The following is a 17,917-nucleotide window of genomic DNA, read 5'->3' on the forward strand; positions in this document are numbered from 1 at the left end:
GATTGAGAATGCTGATAATATAACTAAACTATGTGAAATACATTCTAAGATTGCAATCAAATTGCATTTTCAACCAGCAAAATCCATAGAAATAGATTTAAAATTGCATCTCTGTCATTAATGTTGTATAGTTATACACTTTTTCTTCTAGAAATGGAAATTTAACAAATCTGAAGTATCAATCACAAATTATAACTGACCACACAGACTCTACTTGGAGAAAATCCAAATTCCATGAACAAGCAGAAATTAAATTCCCTGATACTTGAGTGCTAATAAAAAGGAACTGTATTCTTAATACTAATGTTATCTTCAAAGACCTAGCATGTTGAAAAATGAAACTCAAACTCACTCACTGATCTTCTACAGAACGATTATTAAATAGTTTGGAGAATATGCTAAACTTGAGGAGAGCCAGCTTCACTCATCCCAATACTACTGGCACTCAGCTTTAGAAGCAAAAAAATTCTGTTTATGTATACTTGTATGTATGTATGTGTGAAAAATATGGAAGGGAGATTAAGGGTGAGAACTATCAGGAAAGAGAAACAATCATGCTGACAACATGCTACAAACGCAGGTGGGGAAACTGAAGAACAATCCAGGAAGAATATCTAAATTTCGGATATGGTATCGTATCACCCTTCAGAGTGACTTTTATAGTAAGGGGCTTCAAGACACTTCATAAACATAGTAAATGGTCATGAGCAGGCAGAGTAAGAATATAACATATGACTGCCCAAAGCCAAGAGATAAGGAAAGGAAGAACATTGTTACTGGAGGTGTGATACCAACAGTTTGCACCAACAAAAAGTTCCCTTCAACTTAAGTCGGGAAGCGTATGGCCGAGAAACCACAATACGCAGTCTATAGAAAATGAATCTTATTATCACCTGGGGTGTTATAAGTTTAAAAGGCCTTTTTGGAACGACAGAGGAAGCAGGTGATTCAGTGTGATGCTGGCTGGACATCATACATTACACTGCACTGACGGCATTTATCAGAAAGGGGGAAGCTTTGATTGTGCCAGCAGGTTCTGATTTACTGTGGTTGCTCAACACCAGCTGTAAGGAGCAAAGCCTAGAGGTTGACATGCTTTTGTGAAAGTAGATTAATTATTTTAGATTTTATCGCTAGGGCATGGGTATTACATACTGGCATATAGTCAGCATTGACACAGAGGACCACTCAACAAAAAAAGTCTCAGCTTCCGAGAAGACAGTAACAGTTAAGATGTGGTAACTTCTTAAGCACTTCAACGAAGTCAGCAGAACAACTGTTCGCAGTATCTGCCACATGCTCACCTGAACAGGATGGCACGTTATTCTAGGGGACATAAGTTTTCGTATTTTAACCAAAACTATATATCCAAAAAGAGTAAAAGACTTTGAAAATGTACCTTGTCCATAATGCCCATTGCCTTGATTTTTGCAGATTCGCTACCCAACTCACTAAGCTGATGTTTTCCCAGTAGCAATTCCTGTGGAATTTCATCATCATCGCCTTTAGAAAAAAAATAATAAAAAAAAGAAATTAACAATCATATTTCTAACTAGACTTCACAGAAATCAGTATTTTACAGCCAATATGAAAAAGCCAACTGAAGAAAAGGAACTGATAGCATCTAATAGTTCTAAATAGTTAGCATCTAATAGTTCCATCTAATGAAGGCTGATGATGACAACTTTTGGTTGTGTTAAAAAAACGACTACTTGTTAAATATGATTGGTTCTGAACTATAACAGCCTAAAATGAGGTATCCCTTTCTGAAAATCATAAACTAAAGAATTTTAATATAGCAAAACCCATTTCTTGCAAGTCTTGTGCCATCACCCTTACTTTAGTAAAAAAAAAAAAATCTCAAATTACTGTAGTCCTAATTCTAAAGTTCAACTCTGGGGAAGGGCAAGACGAAAACCACACATGAAATTAAGTACTCTGGGATACCCTGTGTCTTAATCGTACTTATCCTTACAAAAACCCATGATGTTACCAGACACAGAAAGAATCAATGATTTCACTTTTCCATTCAAGGTTGTACAAATTATTGCTTTAAGAACTGTAGTGATTTGTTTACTATGTTCCTCTCCTTGTTCTAATACTCTGACAAAGATGGTAAGAAAAAAAAATTAATGAATCCTCTATTATCCATTGCAATAGAAAGTCACCTTGGTCAACCTTAATTACTTCCTTAGACATTTACGTTAAACTGGCTGGTCAAAGGCAAGATGCAAAATTATGTGCCTCAAAGGTTACTAGCAAGAGAACCATCTTATGTTAGTGTTGTTTACAAAGACATGTCTGACAGAAGACAATACCCTAATGACATCCCAAAGAGGTATCCTTTCCACTCCAGGTGACTACTATTTGTCTCATTATGATTTACACCCCTTTTGGATTCTGCAGGGACAAGGAAGGAGGATGATCTTCCTGCAGCAGCAAGTGAAATTGGAAAGGCAAAGGCCACCACGCAAGGTGCAAGCCTTGCATAAATGCAATATGCCCTCGCATGTATCACAGGCAATTAAGTCATCAAGAAGGAAGTTTGAAAATACTGAGATACAAATTTTTTGGTGTTTCTCATGTTTCTAATTGGGGAAAGCATTTTGCAAATTTCTGACATATTACCAAAAGCTGTAAAATCCATGTCTTCCAAATTTTCCAAAATATTCTCTATGGAAGCAGTAAACCTTTTGAACGTTGAAGAATCCATCATTTCTGGTGAAAAAATACATTTATAAATAATTATTTTATATACAAACCAATATAATATACGATATTTTATATACAAAACAATATAATATACAAACCCCACAAATATACAATATTTTATATACAAAACAAAAGATACAAACTGTAGAAAACATATAATCTAAAATTACCTTCAGGTGTTAGTTTAGGTTCATAAGCTTTCCTCTTCTTTTGTTTTTCTTTTTTCTTCATTTTTCTAGCCACTAATTAAGAGAATAAAATGTGAAACTTCTCAAAAAAGAAATATAGGATTATTTACATTTCTTGCACTTGTATTCAATGCTGCATGGAAAGATTTATTTTTTTTTTTACAACGTTTAACACATCTGTTAAAAGTGCACTAGTATTACGGAATTTGCATTACAGTTATGGATTTGATTTTTTTAAATGATCAGTTACCGTCACTGAGGCTAGGGGGAGGAGAATAATCATCCATATCAGAGTCATCAGGACTGCGATTACGGTAACGGCCACTACCAGAAGTCCTCCTTCCTTCATGATAATGACCGCTTCTCCTGTGGTCACCAGCACTTCTTCTGTCATGTTCTTCATACTCCCAAGCTTCATCTCTCTCCTTTTTATGTCTTTTACGAGAAGCTAGAAGTGAAATGCATTTTCATTATAAGTACAAAAATTCTACTTTTAATAGCTCAAAACTAAACATTTTTAAACATTTAAAAGATGTGTAGATGTGGCACTTAGGGACATTGTTCAGTGGTGGACCTGGCAGTGATAGGTTTACAATTGGACTTGATAATCTTAAAGGTCTTTTCCAGCCTAAATAATTCTATGATTTGCAAATTAAACACTATTGTATAGCTGTTCCCTAAAACAAGTGACCACTCTAAAACTATCATATAAAATTCTGTTATGGCATTATTCTAACGATTTATTTTGAATTACATGAAAACTGTGCCTGAAACTGGCAAAGACACCAGCAAACATTTAAAAATACAAATTTACAGGGCATTTGTCCTTTTAAGGAAAGTAAAGAAAATGGAACAAACGAAAATAAGTTTAATCCTTTCATAAGAGAGCACGGAGATAACTTCTTCATCTACATAAATTGTAACTACTACTGGGTGTCCATATTCCAATTCAGTGACTGCTTTGCTCATCTAACACATTAAGCTCCCGTGAGATATGGCAACCTAGTTGCTTAAAGACATTCTGTTTTGCCAAGACAACTAAAATTTTGTCTTTATATATATATTGCAGGAAATTGAGTGTAAAGGAGAAAGCTGGAGTCACAATTTTGGGCCACACAGCAAGTCAGTACCCACAGAAGGATATTATAACCAGTCTTCAGTCAGGACCAAAAAGTCCAACAGAAGTGAATGTTGAAGAAACAGGGATAAATGTTCTATACAGTAACAGAGATTTGGTGGAAATAAAGTGGGTGTGCAGAATGGAGAGTTCTCTGTTATTTTCAAAGAAAGTATTGTATGTCTTGAAGGGGAGAGTGTGCTAACATGTAACAAAAAAAGGATGGAGAGGAGGAGGTAGCTTTGTCAATGAAATCAGCCAACTCTCAGTATCTTATGTAAGACGATAACTGGGCTAGCGAAGAGAAGTCTAACACAGACTGTGCTGTGAAGATCAGAACAATTCCAGAACATCACATTCTAGACTAGCAGAGTTTATGATTGTGAACCTGCATATAACAGCCTGACAGCTGTGTGTCTGTACCAAAGTCTCCTGAAGTTTATACAGAACTGGAACAGAACCGACAAGTTCTTCCCACAACCCCAGTTTATTGAGAAGCATAGGAAACATAACAGGATATAGTCACACCTGGTATATGTACCAGGATATAGTTAATAGTCAGCCCAGGCTCAGAATTAATTAAAAAAACCCATTAAACCTGAGGTGATACAAATGCTCTGCACTGCACCCTAGATGGCTCCCACTTCTGAAAATGTAGTACAAGACTTCTGCACAGAGGTGGTCCGAGTCTTTAAGGTAGTAACTCAGTTCAGACTTTGAACTGCAGTGCTTCTTGATCAGACTTGCTTCTGGAGGCAGTACAGCCATGTTCATGATGCCTGAGCTACTAACACTGTCTAAACTGCTTGAGCATTAACTGCAATTGAAGAAATGAATGGCCATCTTGGATACCTAGAGTGAGCGTATTGGAGAAGAAAGTTAAGCGTTTTATGGGGAAAGAATTTACACATCTTAACTGATTCTTTTTCCCCCATGAGACAGTATTGTGGAGGCACATGACATTTGTCGCCATGTTTACAAATCATCAGTATAAATTTAAGCTCTGCAGGATGAATTCTGACCCCAGCTGCATCTCCATGAGAAAAGTAACTTACAATATTGCTTTCCAGCAGAATTTTAAATTGACCGGTTTATCAATGCTGCATGACAAAACAGAATATGTTACAGTTGTTCTGGCTCTGCAAGGCAAATATGATGAACATGGGATCTCCTACTCCCACCACTGCTCTACAAAATTTATTTTGATGTAGATAAAATTGACTAAAAATTTAATTATTAATAAAATTTCAAGAGGTACTATTGATTGTATACATAAATAAAGACTATTTGTAATATAAATACACTGTTTCTTTCTGAATTCTGCCAAACATTTATGCAATAACACATTTAGCACTTACTGTATGAGAATGTTTTCATCAATTTTTAGTTTCTCATCATTTAATTTAATGGAATGTCCCTTCTTCATGAGATACTCAAACTTCTTTTCGTCTATATCAATCACTATTTCATATTTTTTGAAGCTCAATTTTAGTCAACCAAACACATTTGTAACAATACAAATCTATTCAGTGTTCTTGTCACATAACTTTCATTGTCTTGATCATTTTGTCTCATTTTAATTCAGTTCAGTTCTTCAGTATCCTTTGAGAAATACTATAATTCATTTTTAAACCAGACGTCCTCAATGAATTGTTTAGAATGATGGCCAGATCTCTTGATAGGATATAATGAACCTAGAATCTCTTAAAGCATATAATTACTGCCAAAGTTTTCCTTAGTTTGCTTTACTTTGTATTTAATAATTTCAACTGCCACTGTGGCTAATAGGTAAAGGTATCTGAAATACTTGACAATTCTCTCCATTCCCGACCAATTTAAATACCATTGCTTTACTTATTTATTTTTTTAATTCACTGTTGCAGAGGACAGTGATATGATATGGTAAACAGAGAATACAGAACCCTGAATGAAGCAAATCATCATTAATTCTTGGCCATAATCAAGACTGATTACAAATTATCACAAGATCTCATACTCACATGCAAAGCAGAATTATTAATTTAAAAGGAAAAACAAAGAAACAAAAGGACATTCTTTTCTGCTTCCTTGATAAAGATCAGAGGTATGGTTATTACAATTTTTACACGTATGTGTGCATAAGCACTGCATATTTATTGGACGAGAACCTGAAACATATTAAAAAGCAGAAAAAACAAATCTTTCTCTTTTGGACCCTAAGAAGACTTAAAAGGAAAACACTGTGTTTTACAAATGTTCAGTGAGATGTTTATATAAGCCAAAGTGGAAAGAGTCTAAACTTGGGGGAAAAAAAAAAAACATAACAAGCAAGATGCCTTCTCAGGATAACACCAACAGGCACTTCTCCTGTAGCCCTGCATGGGTAACACAGCTAAGATGTTAACGTGACTGAACTCATTTACTCTGTTTTACCAGAGTTTCTTTTCATTGCTGGCTAACTGAACTACCATAGAGTCAAACTTACCATACTATTATTAGCAAGTAGGAAATCCCTTCCTAACTTAGAAGCATATAACAGTTTTTCTAACGCTTGGGAACTTCATCTGATTGCATTGCAAAATACTAATTACAACCTTCCTCTCTTCCTTTGAAAACAGTTAATTCAAGAATAGTATCATCAGCAAATGATATTTTGAGAACTCATCAAAGGCAACTCCAGTTTTTCAAGCAATATGCCAGAGAAATAGTGAAAGACAACCTATTTTGAGAAACTTCTGGGCATTAGGATTCTCAATTTATTATATCAGAAAAATTCAAGAGGGGATCCTTCACTTTTCTTACCAATAAAACTAAGAATAATTTAACATTTATTTACTAAAGAATTTCTTTGCATACCTTTGTATGCAAGTTTTCTGTGCTGCTTTAGAGGATATTTTCCTTAATCTGATTATGGCTAAAGATTTTTCATGGTGTAACTGAAAAAAAAATAAATATCTAGGCAGCAGCTTCCCAGAAGGTAATCAGGAAAAGAAAATTAGCAACTAGCTGCTTTTCATCTTAAGTGACAAACTGAAATCAAGTAATTTTTCTTTAAAAAGAAAAAGTACGTTCTTGGCCAAGGAGTTGTCAGGACAGCAAACTTGTTTTCTTATGTTTTACGGTAGCCAACGTGAAAAAAAGCCATGTATTAGCAAAGTATTAGCTTTCATTAGCAGTAGGAACAGAACAATGCACTACTTACATTCAAAAGCTTCTTCACTGTCATTGTCTTCATCAGAACTGATTTCAGCGTATTTTGGTTTCTCATTAACTGTGCTACGTTTGCGCTTGTTCATTTTCACACGTTCACAAAGTGGCATGGTGGATTCAATTTCTGCCAGGAGCTCAGGAGGCAACTCCTTTAACACTGACTGATCTATGCTACCTATTAATGGAGAGTAAGAAGAGCAAATGTGAACCTGAAGATAAAAATACGAGCCCAACACTACAGTTGTTTCTCAGGAACCACTTACGCTATATCCACTAATAATACCAGAGTTAGATATACCTGGATGTATTTGACAGCCCTTTTTAAAGTTGCATTTATTGTTCCCACTACGATTAGAAATTAACACAATAAATTGCATAGACAGTTCCTTCAATAAAATATTCTGTCAGACATATAAAATAAATAAATTCAAATCAATGAATTTCCTTTGTAAAAAAAAAAATCCCTGCTCCACTTCCACAAAATTCAGTCTTGTTTTAGTTCATACTCTGAATTTAACAGGTCTTCTAACAGTATAGGTAAATTAAGGATTCTTTTTGCCTCATTAACAGTTCTGTTTATTCTCATTCATATTATTTAGTGTACACAAGAAAGTAATCTTGTCTTTTCCAGTAAGCAGGGACAATCTGTGGCAGAACCTCTGCGGTCTGATCCTTAAATACAGGACAAATCATTGACAACTCAACCTCTGCCTCAGATTTTTTTCTTACACCCTACTTGTGATTTTATAATGCAACCCAAATTTTTGCTTGATTTTTCTTACAAAGCAAACTGAAAGATTTTCATTGAATATAGACACACAGCTAGCTGGACTACGTCAGGTTTCTCTCCCACAGAGGTGAACAGGTAGACAACATCACAGCACTCTCATCACGTTTTCAAACGATGATTAGATCCATATGAAGGAGACTTCCAGTCAAAATTATTACAACTGGCACAAGGAAACCAAATTAATTCAAATGTATTTAATGGGGTTTTGTTTATTTGATGTCTTACCTTTACTTATCAAAGAACCTATTGCATGGATTTGAAGATTATCGAACTAAACTGTTAACCTTTTTCCAACAACAGAACAAATAGCTTTGTCACAAGCACCTGTCTTCCCTTCCCAAAGCATACTATATTATTTAGAGAAGAAACCATCTGCTAAACACACACACATACACACACTCTCTCTCTCTCTCACTCTCTCTCTTTCTCCTCCAAAAAATCATCGTCTGGATGAAAATTCACTTTTTATCTGCATTCACTATATCACTAACATAACTTTCTAAAATTTATGTCCATTTTTTACACTAATATCATATTTTCTAATCCAAGTCCTTTTTTTTTTTCTTTCCCTCTTTAAACATCTTTAACTGAAATTAGAAGACCCTTACTATGAGAAAATAGTTTCCAACAACAAAATTTTTAAAAAGTCTCATATATTACTGGTTTCACATATATCTACATCCATAAGAATTGCTTACAAGTAATGAAACTAATGATTAGAAAATTATTTTTCTATAATTCTCAAGTATGTTCAGCATGTCATTTCATTTAAGTGCATTTTTAAAAAAGATTTAATTTAAAATATTAGCGGGTTCAAATCAGGGTAGGGAAATATCTTTAAAGTAAAACAGACAGCAAAAGTTGTCTGTGCCTCCCTCATGCTGTGGTCACTCTTCTTTATTTGTGTTAAGTTGCCATCCTTAGATAATCTCCACCTGCCAAGTTTACCTGAATTCTCAATACTGCTTTCAGAAACGCCAGAAAACATTTTACAGTGTGTCTGACTGTGTTGCTGTGACATGATTATTCTTTGCAGGCTGGACACTTGATTGAAGACAGGCAGAATTGTGCCAGCACAGACAGATCAGTTCTTCTGTGTGTACCAACTGCTGACTGGATCACAGCCAGGTCTAATCTGGATGCTGCCTGTACATGCACCTGAGCATTAGCATCCCCACAATAATACTTCATTTCTTCTTGTATGCCTATCCAGTGCCTGAAGAGACTTAGCTTACATCCAGCCCCAGACTACAGGAAAACTGATACACAGAAGTTTTAAGACAATTTCCACTGGTGACATCGCTAGAGGGCCTCAGATCCTGGTTTTCTAACACATATTCTCGATTTTATGCACTGTTGATAATTTCATTAAAATCAGCAGGACTACACACATAACTTAAAGCCTACAGTAAATCTAGCCAAACAAAGACATTGCGAAAATCAGCTACAGGTAAAGGAACAAATGTTGGATTAAATCCCCAGACAACAAACAAAAATCACCGGCTACTACTCCCCTACCTCCCTGGAATATCTATTCTTGCTTTCTATATATCTATCAAGGAACAAAACCAAGGAATATCTATCCTTAATTTTGTTCCTTGGGTAGAACACTATTCAATCTTTAAAAATAAATCAATTACCACAGTATTAATTGGACATCAATAAAAAATAAAAATGCAACTACTTTTAAATATTTGGAAAAATAACCTTATTCCCTTCTAAAAAGTTCCTAGTTTAATATGTTCTCCAGCGCTAAATTCAACCAATGCTTGAGTTGCACTCTCTCCCATTACAGATATTTCAGATGACAGTGTAAGTTTACACTTTTTTCTTTTATTAGGGAATATGCAAAGCTTTCTTTAGTCAAGTAGGGAAGAGCAGAAAAGAGAACAAATAAAATTATTGTAAAGTTCTCTGTAAGCTTGCTTTAAAGTTTTTGTTTCTATCACAACATTCCCTGGAGCAAGTCTGCCACACACACAGTTTCCTTAGCTGCTGAGGATTGTAAATGACCAAATCTAAAAAGTTTTACTCATGCAGTACAAAGGAGTTAAGCATGACTGCACATGTATGAAGAATTCTGACATGGAAAAGGACTCCCCATCCTTTCTGAAGAAAGCCAGGGTTATTATACCCTGTGGGACTCCAGTCAAGAGCTTGTTAGTATTTATTTTACTGTATTACTTACGTTGAGTCAGGGCAACCCAATCTTCACTAGAAACATCTTACTAAGTTTCTTCTTTTATACCTCTGTGTTTTGTAATGAAGCTACTGTTTATTTGTTCAGGGTAGTAAAGAAATACTTAAGAGAATCCGGTTTATCATAAGAATCCAGTCACATGGCAACAAACATTAGGCTATAAAACCCATGCTAATGCCTTTTCAGTTTATGGGATACTTTTCAAAAACAATTAAAAGAATATACAACACAAACACCTTTGAAAGTATCTACAAAACCATATATGATTACCTTGAGTTTTTCAATTTCTCTTATAAGTTTGCTAAGACTGGTACCTACTTTGGTGTTTCCACTTTAATCATTTACATTTGCCTGTAATTTGCATGGCTTTTTAAATAGCAAAGGAGAAAGTAACTTTACTAAAAAATACTCCACAATTTAATAACAATGCCACATTAAATTAGCTTTCTGAAGAACTGTCCTTATCAACGGAATAACTCAATTTTTGCAACGTCTGTGATCAGAGTACACAATATGCCTGAAATGGGCTACAGGCAACAGTGTTCTTCAGACATCACTTACACATATTCTTAAAGCTGCTGCAGCTATTAAAGGAAACGAAACAACCAAAAACGTACCATCATAACAAAATCTTTGTCTCACTGTAAAGAGCAGCATATTAACAAATGCCATATTAATGAAACTGAAGGGCAAGTCACAGAATAGCTTTAAGAACAATTAATCTCAAAGAACTGCATACATAAACAGCCAATTCTTCAGTGCTTCTCCAAACATATGCAATGCTGTCCATGACTTACATACTAGTTGCTTGCTGGAGGAAGAACAAGTCTTGGTTTTGTTTGATTGCTATTATCAAAGTTTTCTTAGAGAAGGTATTCATCAAGAACCTTCAGCTGTTACTGAATATCCACTGACCATCAAGATACTTGTTTTCTCACCAAGCAATTCTTGACAAAACATAATACAGTTAAAGATCAGCCAGAGAATCTTAGATAAAAATTAATTAGTCTGTAAGCCTCCTCCCATATTCTATTTTAATCTGGAAAGCTTTTCAAAGGGTTTTGCTATGTACAGTAGAGAAGATTTCTAAAAATATCTAGTACTTACTTTCTTCATGTATGGCTTAAAAAAAGAATGGAAAAGCACAGATCTGAGTCAAAATTCAGCATCACTTTTTGTTCATAACTTGATAGGTAGTTCCAAGTTTGTAGAACAGCCTTTAACTTTAGCTAATATTTATGCATATTTAAACTTCAGAAGGATCCAAAATCACTTTGCCTTGAATTTGCAAGAAAAATAGATCTCCCTGATCCAGGCAGATGAATGCCTTCAAGAGAGGCTGAATGTTTTAAAAAAAAGTAACATCATCATAGACTTTTACTGGATCCATTCAATATGGACAGCACAATTATTTTTTGACACAACTATTAGGGTGTTCATATTAGCTTCACCTGATACAACAACTTCAAACAAGCAGCTATAGAAAAAGGGATGATGCTTGCTGATGCTTAGGTCACTTTCCAGGATCAGCGAGGCTGTTCCTGACATAAAATCAAAACCAACACTAAAACTCTGTTATCTTCTCAGTAATAACTTATCTTTGCTTTCCAAACTATGGAAAACAGATGTATAAGTTTACATTTTGGTGCAATTTCCTATGAACTAACAAGTCATCAAAATTTGAATACATTTTGAAACTTAAACTCCAAATTACTACTTCCATAACTATAAGATACAGTTAATAGAGTGGAAACAGTCCGTACCAGTTTGCTTATATGGTTACTTTTAAAATACTTGTAACACCAAAATGGTCTGTTTGCACATGCATCTATTATGGCAAATGAACAAGTGCTTGAAGAAAAACTGCCCCTGAAGTTCATTTCAAAACTGAGGTTTATGTTAATGAAGTCTTTTGCACAATTACCCTCCCATAAATATTATCTTTTCCATTTCTGTGTGCTAATAGTTAGTTATAAGCAAAACTGCAGTTAATGCAATTTCGTATTTGTAATCTCTCTATCTTGTATTTTAAAATGCATCTTTTTCAAACTATCAAGACATTATATAAAAGAACACACAAGGCTCTAAGAGGGAACAGTGACACTCGTTTGGGGTGAGGATATGAATCTTAACTTTTCATTTCTCAGAATTTTGAAATTTAAGTTTAACTAGTTTCCAAATTCTTGAACTTCTACACTAATGAATTACCACACATCTTTATTTTTATATTAAAAAATAAAAATGCTGCTCAGTTTTGCCTTCCTCTTAGTCCTTTTTTGCCACAGAAGACACTACCTGCTACTGGACTCCTATTTTGCTGTTATTCCACCGAGGTCAAGCTCAGCCTCCTTACATGTCCTCTCTGAGCATTTGATAGAGGATGTTCCTCCCTTGTGTACGACCAGTTTGCTGCCTAACTTTCTCAAGTAATTTTCTGTCACTGCTATAACTACACTGATAAAACCTCCTATGCCAGACATATCTGCAGGAAGGAAAGCAGGTTTTTTTCTGGATTAGCTCTAACAACCTTCAAACTCTGTGCTAAATCAAATAAAATACACTCTTACTCCATAACAAGAATGCCACCTTCTTGTTGGATAGCCGTGTCATTGTAACTACAACAGCACCAACTCACAGCTAAATTCTACTAAAACCACTCATGCAGATAAGGTTCTATTTTAGATAAAGAACTAAAAGAAAAAAGAGGGGATAAAACTAGTTCTCTGCTTTATAAAGATGTTTGGAAAATAAACACCCTTTGAAAATAGTTAAGTACTGTTACAGTATAACACTCAGGCACTAGAGTGCAAAGGGCCACATGACTACTTGTGATTGATGAACACTGCTTAAAGCTGAAAATTTCTGTCTCTCTCTCAGTGTGCAAATTTAATGACACCCTTTCCACCAAGATCTCCCTTAAAATGCTCCAGTATGTTCTTTATATGGCGCACCGAGTCCTTGGTGATCAGCGTTCCTTGCCCACCAGATTCACACTCCTCCAAATAATTCTGTACCCCAGAGACTTTCAAGAACAGAAGGGGAAACACAAGGAAATTGCAACCCTTGTCTCAAAGGGTAATTAAAGGTATGAGAAAGGTACAACTGCTCATAAGACAGAAGTTCTACTTTCATCTCTATACTGTATCATCAGCTGAAAAACACACTATCAAATTGAAAACTGGTGAAAAAAATCTGAGAAGTAGTGCATTTACTCCTGCAGCTTTAATCTTCCCTCTCCAATTCTCTGCCTTAAAATTTATGAGAGGATACACGGCTACATCCTATAAACAGGATATAACCCTCCATAAGCCCCTTTTGACTACATCCGTGAAGGATGATGGGTAACTCCTGAGCTCAGCTCACACATGCACATAAGAAAGAGGGTGGGAGACTGAGATGCTCTCACCACCACCCAAGGGACTGCGCCCAGAGGACTCCCTGCTGCAATTTATTTGGCAGAAGGGAGAGAATTAGTGTTAGGAAGAAGTACGTCCTATATCATTCCATAGAATCTGCTCAAACACATCTTTCAAAATGATTTTTCCTCATCTGCCCCAATACAGGCATAAAGGGAAGGCTCTCAGCCTTGGGCTAAACAAAATAAGAGGTTCAGACTCCCTGTTTATACTCCAGTCCTTAACTCTACCCTTGAAAAATGGGACCCAGCCAGGCTGGTGGGTCAGAGAAGAATTTGGACACGGCAATGGAATAATTCCATGATACAGCAGAGGTCATCATTGTCCACAGTTAAGCAGCACAGACTCAAAAAGGAGTTTACAATAAATAGTACAAAATACTTGCAGAAGCAAGACACATTTTTTGATGGAGGGACAAGATTTCCAAAGAGCACCCTGAAAAGATCCAGGCAGAGAGCAGGGAATATACCCAACGTGCACTCTCTGAAGATGCCAAGAGAACTCACATTTACATCAGTATCAAGGATTTCTTCAAGCTATCTGACTGCTTTGGAAACTACAGCCATAAGTTCTTTTATTCCTTATTGCTATTCACTGGCTTTTTGTCTTTATTAAAAAAAAAGGAGGCTAGAGCAGTCTAGTCTTGCAAGATACCTCACAAAAAATATAGCAGTACTCAGAGTAAAATGGAGCAAGACTGGCAATTGAAATAAAGGCAGTGCTGCACAAACCCCCTCACTTTTATGAATCAGTGTCAGGGGATCGCTTTTAGATTTTGCTGTCATTGCTTTTGAACATATACATTGAAACTTAAGACAACTCAATGTATTTTATTAAAATGTTAAGGTGTTTTGTACAGCTGCAAAACACAGCGTGTAATTTTACCACACTATTAGTGTTTAGAATCTGAAATTTATGATTGATGCATTTTCCTAGCCATGTATTCTGATTTATTTAAAAACTGAGCCATGGGGCCTCACCTGGGAAAAAAATCACCTTAATTAAATAAAATAAAATTGCACCTCATAATTTTTCTTCTCATAAAAGAAAAACCCATATATAAGCAATAAAATACAGACAATATTTTTGCAGAGAATAAGGAAAACAAAATGCCATGATTTACATCTGATCTGTGACTATAGGCACATCAAGAAGATCTGCTTTTTCCTCACTATCATGGAAACATTCTCAGCCTTTATCATTGAAAATATTACATGAAGATACTCTTGTTTTGTGTTCTGCTTCTTCAAAGTAACTCAATTACCAACGCAACAACAGCAAAAGACTGCTGATTTTTTAGCTTTTAATATAAACTACTACAGGAAAGCTGCTCAGAAGATAATTAAACAGTGTGTATATTTAAAGAAATTTTATTTGATGCAGAGAATGGTTCTGTAATTTGAACAAAAAAAAAGGGTCTCATCCCTTTCTTTTCTGTTTGTTGGTAATGTTCCCATGGAACAAAAATAAATTCCAAAATTTCAAGTACTCAGTTTAAATTTTCTAACACAAAACCAGTCATCTAAAACAGCTGAAAATGTCGAGCAACAGAAACGTTAATTTACCAGAAGCAAATGTGAAGCTTTCTCCTATTTGTATTTTGCCAATGTTACCCTTCCTTTAGAAGAAAATTCAAACCAAAAATTTCAAACCAAATATCCTTGCACATAAGCCAAAAAATAACATCCATATTTAGATACTTAGACACATGAACAGGTCTGCACTGCATATTGTACTTGATGTCAGACAAATTGCTGGCCCACATTTTTACATATTGCAATGCATTGTTGCAAAAATTATTTATGCAAAATAGCCCTCGCTACACCCAGAAGTAAGAGGAACCTGATCGAGCATCCACGTCCACAAACAAAAGGCAGTTTCAGACTTTCAATGAATTGCTCTTACAAATTAGGTAATAAATTTCTATCACTTACATGTGCCAAAGTAATTTTTCAAAAAGGAACTAATTAAACAACGTACTCCTAAATCTGCAAACAGACAAAGCATCATATTGCAGATGAAACAAAGCACAATTAAACTAGTGGGTTTGGTCAAGTTTATCGTTGTGACGAACTACATGTGCAACACCCAAAGGTCACTCTTACTACCCAGAGAAAACTTAAGAACAACTATGGGAGCAAGAATCAGAATATTTACCTTAGTGGCAAAGACTAAAGTAGGAAATAACTAAAGCAGCCTCCAGGCAAAGCACTGTGCTGAAAATGTCTCCTATTGTACGGGTGACACAGATCAACACAGAAAAGTGTGCAACGGCTGAATTCCTGCTGTCTGCCCATACCAGTTTATCCAACATCTACTTCTGAAAAACTACCATCAAAAATGAAGGCCCCAGAGAGAATGTACAATGCCCATACAAATCCCAACATATTTTATGGTATAGGACAGGCACACCATACCTAAAAAATTCCTGCAAGTGGGAACGATCCACTCCGGTGCAAAGCATGCTAGAGAAATGAAATCTTCCAAGACTATTAGATTTAACAGGTTATATATAGTTTGGTTTTGTTTTTTGACTAAACAATGCCTAGAATATTTTCAAACTGTGAACCTGATCAATTGAGAAAGGAGAAAAAAAATTAATCAGGGCCAAATGGACAAAGCATATGTAAAAATGGATCCTCTGCAAACCCAATATATCTTTATTAACTTCTAATCCCATGAGAGACAGCCAGCTCCTCTTCTAGACTAGTTCAGTTGAAAAGAGGTAGTCACTAATATCTCAGAAAAGAGGAAAACCAGGAACACTGGAGAATTCTTATGAAAGTGATGTTTTTTTTCTAAAATTCCAGTTAAATTTAGAGTTTAAGAGAAGCTTTAAAGACTTCAGCAGAGAAGAATCATTACAAACTCCTTGCTATAAACCATGAAATGCATCCTTTTTTTCTCTGAGATAATTTTCTGTAGAACTTCAGACAAAGTTATGACATGCTTGATCCAGCTGGCAATGCATGCACTTGCAAGATGCTTAGTGGGTTATTACTCAAGCCTTCCCACATGCAAATGCAGTTGCTATCAGGAAGTCCAAGACAGTGATTTCAAATTTCAGATCTGTGGACTTATGGACTTTGACAATGGTTATCTCTACAAAAGTACAATCTATAGTAAGCAAGCTGAAAGGCAGCCTTTTCCACACCAAAGGAAATATGGTTTTACTCCAGTTATTTCCTTGGAGCACAGCTGCTTGCACCACTGATTTCACTGAGTACAACAATGTGCCCATTTCATCCTCAAGAGATTGTTATTTAGGAAATAAGCTGTTTTTCTCAAAGGCTTGCCAATTTTGTCCTTATAGAAGTCTTATATGCAAAAGATTTAAACAAATGTTTAAAACTGATACTCCCTTTTTGTCCATAGTTTTCAGCTGTATCAGAAAGTAGTCATGAGTACCTCTGCTGTGCTAACTAGAAGTCTGTGAGAGGCATCGCAAGTTGGCTCACTGAGCCAACACAATGTGGACACAGCTTTTCATCCTGGGATACTCCCTTTATTGTCACTCCTATCTAGAAGGTGGGTACCTAATTGATTACTCTGCTTCACAAGAGAAACTACTTCCAGCAGTGCTAGAACTCAAAGATGGACCATCTTGAAACACAAATGCCAAATTAAATTACTACAGCCTCTGAAAAAGTCACCTGTAATTAAAAAAAACCAAAACACGAAACCCACAAACAAAACCACAGAAGGAGAATACAGAAAAACATAGAAGCATTGTTTTAACTCTATGACATGAAGATGATTAAGCAGTATATTTTTTAGTTGATCCTGTAAGAATATGTATGAAGAGCACCCTTGAAGAAATGGCAAATCTTCACTCAGATTTCAGATCACAGCAGCACAGAATGCAGTAAGTATATTTAGAAAGATGTAGTGAGCAACAAAACCCTGTGTTTAAACTTAGGTATGGTACAGATAATGAAATCCTATAACAATCTCTACAATGAAGGAGTAGCATTCAGATCAGATTTTATTTTTTTTAAACAAAAAAAGTCTTTCAAGGTGATACTGGAAGACCTAAAAAGTGTTTCTGCACAAATCTTAAAAAAAACACACACTCATTTGTTCTAGAACTAAAACTTGCATTACATATGTGGCGATTATTTTGGGAAGGCAATCCTTCAAACATATTATAAACCAACTCAGACATCTCCTTACACAGACAGTTACAGTTTCTCTCATTACTCATATCTGTTTCATACTTCAACAACAGAAAATTTGTCTTGTTCAGAATGCAGTAACTGTGAAGCTGTTAACAACTCCCATCCCAACATAGCTGATCAGTATAGC

General features: G+C 35.5%; 1 protein-coding gene across 8 annotated transcripts in view; it reads right to left on the reverse strand.

Annotated features, from left to right (window-relative positions):
* The window catches only part of NIPBL (NIPBL cohesin loading factor), a 157,010-nt gene that overhangs the window by 37,544 nt on the left and 101,549 nt on the right, over positions 1 to 17,917 (reverse strand). For all 8 annotated transcript variants that reach the window (XM_054185780.1, XM_054185784.1, XM_054185786.1 and 5 more), the window contains 5 exons: positions 7,199 to 7,381; positions 3,151 to 3,348; positions 2,883 to 2,954; positions 2,629 to 2,718; positions 1,400 to 1,503 (listed from right to left, as the gene is read on the reverse strand). In XM_054185780.1, the coding sequence (XP_054041755.1) occupies positions 1,400 to 1,503; positions 2,629 to 2,718; positions 2,883 to 2,954; positions 3,151 to 3,348; positions 7,199 to 7,381 (647 nt within the window). The remainder of the gene's footprint in view (positions 1 to 1,399; positions 1,504 to 2,628; positions 2,719 to 2,882; positions 2,955 to 3,150; positions 3,349 to 7,198; positions 7,382 to 17,917) is intronic.

The sequence above is a fragment of the Rissa tridactyla genome, chromosome Z, assembly GCF_028500815.1.
Source record: "Rissa tridactyla isolate bRisTri1 chromosome Z, bRisTri1.patW.cur.20221130, whole genome shotgun sequence".
In the NCBI taxonomy this organism is placed as follows: domain Eukaryota; kingdom Metazoa; phylum Chordata; class Aves; order Charadriiformes; family Laridae; genus Rissa; species Rissa tridactyla.